The 6,639-nt window shown below is 34.1% G+C and overlaps 1 protein-coding gene across 1 annotated transcript in view; it reads right to left on the bottom strand.

Annotated features, from left to right (window-relative positions):
• Window positions 1–1,250: 1,250 nt before the first annotated feature.
• LOC129254470 (DNA repair-scaffolding protein-like) overlaps window positions 1,251–6,639 on the bottom strand; it is a 29,202-nt gene continuing 23,813 nt past the window's right edge. Inside the window, exons 11-15 of the mRNA XM_064114651.1 lie at window positions 5,067–5,400; window positions 4,304–4,435; window positions 3,847–3,937; window positions 3,030–3,150; window positions 1,251–1,784 (exon numbers count right to left, since the gene is read on the bottom strand). Of these exons, the coding sequence (XP_063970721.1) occupies window positions 1,608–1,784; window positions 3,030–3,150; window positions 3,847–3,937; window positions 4,304–4,435; window positions 5,067–5,400 (855 nt within the window). The 3' untranslated portion in view covers window positions 1,251–1,607. The remainder of the gene's footprint in view (window positions 1,785–3,029; window positions 3,151–3,846; window positions 3,938–4,303; window positions 4,436–5,066; window positions 5,401–6,639) is intronic.

Here is a 6,639-nt window from a genome sequence, read left to right as displayed (position 1 = left end):
AGATTGGATTCAAGACATTCTCTTGTGAATATATTCAATCCTAAATGAAGTTTTTTTAAAATCACCTTTTAAAACATGTTTGCTAATTGTGACATAAAAAAAATTACATCACATAAATGCAGTTACATGTATTTCTATTGGACACAAGCTCACACATTATATTTTGGTACCCTATTGAACAATGGTACCCTTGTGGTGAATTGAATGTCTAATTACTAATGATAATCACATTTATTTTAACATTTGCCTGACTGCACTCACATTTTCCATTTCGTTCAATACCTTTGAGTACGACTCTCTTGCGGGAAACATACATGTGTATATGGACACGCTAACTATACAATACTCTTTTACATATAGATACACTTGATATGAAACCATCTGTGAATCAAAACTAAAAGCCTCCTACACCTTACTTGAAAAGGGTGGGTGGGGAAACATTCACAGAAATATCCCTGATAGTGAGCTAGTAAACTAAGTTGTAATTAAATCTTAATTGTACTCTCTGTCTTTCTTACTCTTATCTCTTGGCTATTTCTATCTTATTGTGCTCAAAAGTTAGTGAACCACAGCACAAAATGCACTCATTTATGCTACATGTTTAATGTAGACAACACTACAATGCTCGGCGAGCCCAGAGAAACAAACTTTATTGAATGCAATATTTTATCACCTGACTTCACAATTAAATATCTAAAACATGGCAGAACTTAGAACACTTTAATTATGTTCATTTTCTGGTAGGGTTCACTAACTTTTGAGCACTACTATAGCCCTTGTTTCATGAAAAAGTTATTATTCCTGCCTCCTCCATTATAATTTGGGTCCATGTTTTCTTCTTTTTTTTGTCGCTTATTGTACAACCTCACCTTTTGAAAGGGGGGGGGGGGGGGTCATTTTTTGTGTTTAGATTTATTGCACACATTATTATCAGGTGGGTGTTTCATAAAGCTGTTCAGAGCAACTTTAAGAACGACTCCTGATCCTTTCTTGTGGTAAATGGTATTGAATTGGCGATTGTTTAGCACGTATAAGGGTTCACCAGTCATTTCTAAAGTCGTTAACTTAAGAACAGCTTTATGAAACGGCCCCCTGGACACCTTACTCAGTGTATGGGCAGTATCTATATATCTTTTTCTGAAGAATCAATATTCATAAAGCTTTGTAATTATATTTGAACTACATGTACAATACAATTTGAATAGAATGAAGGTTCACCCTTCTCTCTTTATGAGATTTATTAATGTGTACCATTACACACTAACCAAACATAGAAATAATATACACAATATGAAAACTTTGGCATCATTACTTAGCATCATAGTACTATAGAGTAAAGGAAAGACATTATCAAAGGCAGATCACATTTTGGGGAAGTCAACTCTGAAAACTAAGATATGAGGAACAACGTAGTAAAAGGTTGATCAAATTATGCAATTCATATCAAATTACAATTTTTGAGAAAGTTATGTCACAGCGAATTCATGACATGTTATTTGAAATCCAAATGTGTTACAACTTCAGTAACAATCTAGAGTAAATTTCCTTTTGAATGCTGACTTCCCCTTTTTCTATTAACATAAAACTATTTTTTTGCATAAAGGTCCTCAGTTGCATAGTAAAACTTCTTCCAAACGAAATTCCTTTCTTTGTGATAATTCATTGACTGAGTTAACAAGGCAGTTGATTGGTCCTACAAGTACTCCCAGAATGCTTTGCAAATCATGACCTCCGCTGGTTTGAGATGAAGAAGGCAAGACGGACTCGATAGTTGGCTGGAGCAACTAATAAAGATTAAAGATTAAAGATACCAGTTGTGGTAACGATCTCAAACTGAGTTCGAACAGAATCCAATGAAATCACACCAAAGTGTTTGTATGTATTTATAGATTAAAAAATAAGTGCCAAATAGCTCTGGAAGAAAATGCGTAATTGATGAGAAATGAGCAAAATAAGCAAGGAATTCCATCAAATGTCAGGTATTTTCAAAGCAATATTAATACACTGTCCACATATGCTTTTCTGTGTTAGTGATCATCAGAATTATCTATTTTTAGCTAAGATTTCATGATTTACAAAGATAATTTTATATTAATGTACCATATCTAGATGTATTATAATATTTTGACAAGTAACCTTGATTTAAAAGACTTTCTCATGAAATAATTGTTTGCTGCAACTACTGTCTTTTACCTTTAATCAATAAAAATCAAAAACTCAATTCTAAAAGAGAAGATTTGAAAATATGATATGAGGGAAGTATGATATGAATTTGAGCTGTAGGGAGGAACTTTTTCTTGGAGCGGTAATTTGAAAAATGTTCACCAAACTTGTGAGGGAGCTGATTACAGGAGCATTTGGTCATTTTTACAGAAAAAATTGAAGAATCTGATGAAGGGAGATTTTAAACCTAGATAGAATACATTCTCGGCTGCTGGAATTTATGCCTATGCCATTGCCAGATGAAGGATATATTTTACACAACCATCTTTACACAACCAACAACCTAATCCAATCATCCTCACTAACATATCCATAGATGAGCCAAGTCTGAAGTTGAACCAATAAACTGCTCTTCAGTTATCGAAAGAAAGGACATATTTTCAGGTTTATAATGACTATTGTGACCCTTGACTTCATGTCCCTACAAGACAATCAGATCATCGTCCCTCCACTTTGCAAGTGTGAATGAAGTTTGAACTTGATCTCTCAAACAGTTCTTCAGTTATCACCAAAACAAGATATTCAAATGCATGTAATGATCTCTAAAGATCTTCCAGATTAATGTTTGTATACTTGAAAAAAGATTGGTGTTGATCCATCAAACGATTCTTTAGTTTATCAAAGAACAAAAATTGGACGGGGTGGGTGGAGGTATAAAAACCCTGACAACAAAATAAAACCTCTTTACTTGAGCAAATAAATAATAAATGCTCAACAGTTTTAAATCTTTTATTGGGAAATGTTCTCATCTTCATTTTCACCATCGCTTTTGTAAGTATAAAAGTATAATGAATGAAGTGATTTACCTTTATTTTTATTGCATGAGTTGTTGGCAGATTGGGGCAGGCGAGTAAGACAACGAGATGCATTCTAATAACCGGTGAGCTGACATTCTTATTACATTCATGGCAATGAAGCATAAAGCCACTAGGGAGGAAGTCAAGGAAGGAAATGATAAAATACAAGACAATTGCTTTAGCAAGTCCATTTAGAAATAAAGCAATTACACAATTATACAGCTATACATTGCATACAGTATCAAAAAATCAGTTAAATGTTCTCCCTATTTTCTATCTTTTTGAAAGTAATTATTATGGCTGTAATTTTCCCCTCCTTATTTAGATAAATACATGTTTACGGTTGCAGTTTTATGATTAGTGACATCATTTGATGTCTCTACAACAAGTCTTGGATGACAGCACCACAATCGCCATCACATTCATCATCATCATCATCATCATGATTCCTGATCAACACCACCACTACCACAGTTAAAGCCAGAACCATCATCATCAACTGCATCATCATCATCATCATCATCATCTGCATCAGTCATCACCATTATCATTATTGTCTTCCTCCTCCTCCTCCTCCTCATAGTCACCATCATCAACATTATCATCATCCCCATCATCATCATCACCAGCATCATCATTATTGTCACCATTATCATCACCATCATCATCATCACTATCACCATTATAAACATCTACATCATCATCATTGTCGTCGTCATCATCATCTGCATCACCTTCATTCTCCACCATCATCCTTAATCACCACCACCACCACCATCATCATCACCTTTACCATCACTAAAATATGACAATGTGAGATCCATACCTGCCTTCCCCTCCATCTAAATGGTTGTTTCCACAAAGAGGGCAAGATGGCCACCTACAAGCAGACTCTTCTTCAATTCCACAAATATTACCTAGTACATATAAATGACCAGAACACTAAGAATTATTTGAGTATGAACACAATCATTTGAAAGAAATCAATATCCACATGGGCTCAGATTAGAATTAAAATTACAGTAGCACTTAGTTGATTCTCTTTAATAATCTTTGACAATTTATTAAACTTTGCCATAATACCTACAGTAAACCCATGAAGAAAAATGTCACAGGATCAAACTTTCTTTTCTGCAACTTGAAAAAAAAATATTCTTATAACATTTGAATTGGACAAGTATCTAAGTTATCACTGTCACCATAATTTTTTTTTAAATTGAAAATAGAACACCTGACCAAAAAGATAGAAAAGAAGGAAATAAAAAATTGGAGGAACATCTTACCTGTGACACTAACCAATGAATGTAACCTTGTATCGACTTTCAGAGATGAAAGTGAAAGGCTCGATAGTCTCTCATTGTCTAACTCATCAACAACACTAATCTGACTGAAACCATCCGCGTTCAACTGCACTCCTACATGAATGAAAAAAAAAAAATGTTTATCGAGATTACTTTCTGATAACTGTTATTAAATTCTTTGTGTGTGTTAGTTCCTAATGCTGGAAAACACATAGGCCCGTATTCTGAAACTCGGAATTAAATCAAACCCTGGTTTAGTTGTCGTTTAACTATGGTGAGCCAATTGGGGCACAAGTCTCTATTAGTACATGTTCAATTTATTAACTCCTATGACACTTAAATCATTTATAATTGTCTCAGAATGATAACTGAAATATTTTCTTCATTATAAAAGCAAAGAGAAACATATACAATATAAGCAGAATTTTCGAGTTTTTGGCTCCCCATAATTCTAAACCAGACTTAGACCATGGTTTAAGTTAAACCTGACTTCAGAATACGGGCCATATACTCAAACCATTTCGTGATTTTTATTATTAAATAAATTATTTCTTGTAAAGAGCATTATCATGGAACACAGGTTAGGATAGAAGTTTAGAAACAAAATATATCATTTTTATATAATCACTCAATGACAAATCACCACAAATTTTGATGATCTCAAATTAAATTGCAGTGATTTTTAATGACTTTTCTTAGCCAGCTAAGGACATAAATGAAAGAAAAAATATAAATATTGACTGACCTTGTTCTGTAGATGCAATGAGAACATCTCTGCACAGTATTTTCCTTTTTCCACTACTCCTACATCTCGTCTGGACCTCTTGGTTTAAAACGTGAGATTGATGCACATGTAAACACACATACTGATCCTGGTCTGATCTGTTATGACCGGTGCTGATCTCTTCTCTCTGAATGGATGATTGCTGTTGATGTTGACTGGTGTATGTAGAAAGGAACAGGAACCAGCTCCCAGAGGATTTGGAGCTATCTTTAGGGTGCAAGGATGGCGAGTTGGTTGAGGTGAGGAGGAGGGGTGTGGCAAGAAAGCTTGTCCGTTTCGATGGACACTTGGCATTCTTAAATAGTATTAAAAAGAAAGAGACAGACTCTATTGGATTGAGGGGTTCATTAACTTCATTCACTTAAAGAGGTCTAGCCATGACAATTTTTCACAGAGATTTTGTTAAAGATACATGTCTGTGTTAAAAAGGGGGAGGGGCAACCAGACAATTAAGACGACTGATTTGTATATTTTGGAAGACCTTCATTTTTTTAGGGGGTAGAGAAAGAGAGGGGGGGGGGGGGGTTAAAATCTTTTAAACTGCAGGGAGCTTGAAGCTGCACATTCTTCTATAAAATTACATGAAAAAAAAAATAAATACTGCACTAAATGTCACAGACCGCATACATTTACTATATATATTTCAGGTTCTGGAACTATTGTGTGGCAAACATTACACTAATACACTCAACACTGCAAATGATAAGTAATGTAAACAATATTGGTAAACTCAATACTGTCAATTCTACATCACTCACTGTATGTTTAACGCACCTGTATGAGGCAAATGTCACAATATATCTACATGTATATCTTTCTAATATACATTACCACAAAAATCAGTATGCTGCATGCACACCCACTCTGTCATCCCATGACAAAAGGAAGCAACTCCGATTTTTATCAAAATTAAGTTTTCTTTTTATTTGGAATATTTTCTGTATGCTCTAAAGTATAGGAATTGTAGTCAAAATAGCCTGATGGAAATATATGCATTTCCAAAGGAAGTAACTCCATATATTTCCACTTGAAACAATCACACATTTTCCTCAATTACTAGAAAACTCATTCCACAGAGTTGATTCCTTTTGTTATTGGATGGCAGCACCCATCAAGCATACATAAGTTGTAAATGAAGAGGAAGACTAGTTCACAAAACACCTAGTCACTATAAAACCACAACAGCCTAAACTAATACCAACTGTGGTAAATTGTAAACCATTTCCATTTAAATTATCCACTGCTTTAAAAGTTTTCTGTCTAATGTTTGTTGTTAAACTCTTAAAAAAACAAAGTTACTTTTAGCTGAAACCTACAAGAACATAAGGTATTATAATCCTTCAATTTTTATAAGCATATCATGACAAATACAATTTTTTTCTGTTTTTTACTCTCTATTGTGTTTACAAAACTCATTAACTCTGATGTGTTATCATTTTTTAATGGGTTGGAATGGATGGAGCCTGTGTTGTGTGCTAACATGCCCCTCCTACTTCATATATTCAGGATATATTACATTGGAGAACACCCCATA

The sequence above is a fragment of the Lytechinus pictus genome, chromosome 2 (assembly GCF_037042905.1).
Source record: "Lytechinus pictus isolate F3 Inbred chromosome 2, Lp3.0, whole genome shotgun sequence".
In the NCBI taxonomy this organism is placed as follows: domain Eukaryota; kingdom Metazoa; phylum Echinodermata; class Echinoidea; order Temnopleuroida; family Toxopneustidae; genus Lytechinus; species Lytechinus pictus.
The sequence above is the reverse complement of the archived record's forward strand: the minus strand, read 5'-3'. Positions and strand labels throughout refer to the sequence as shown.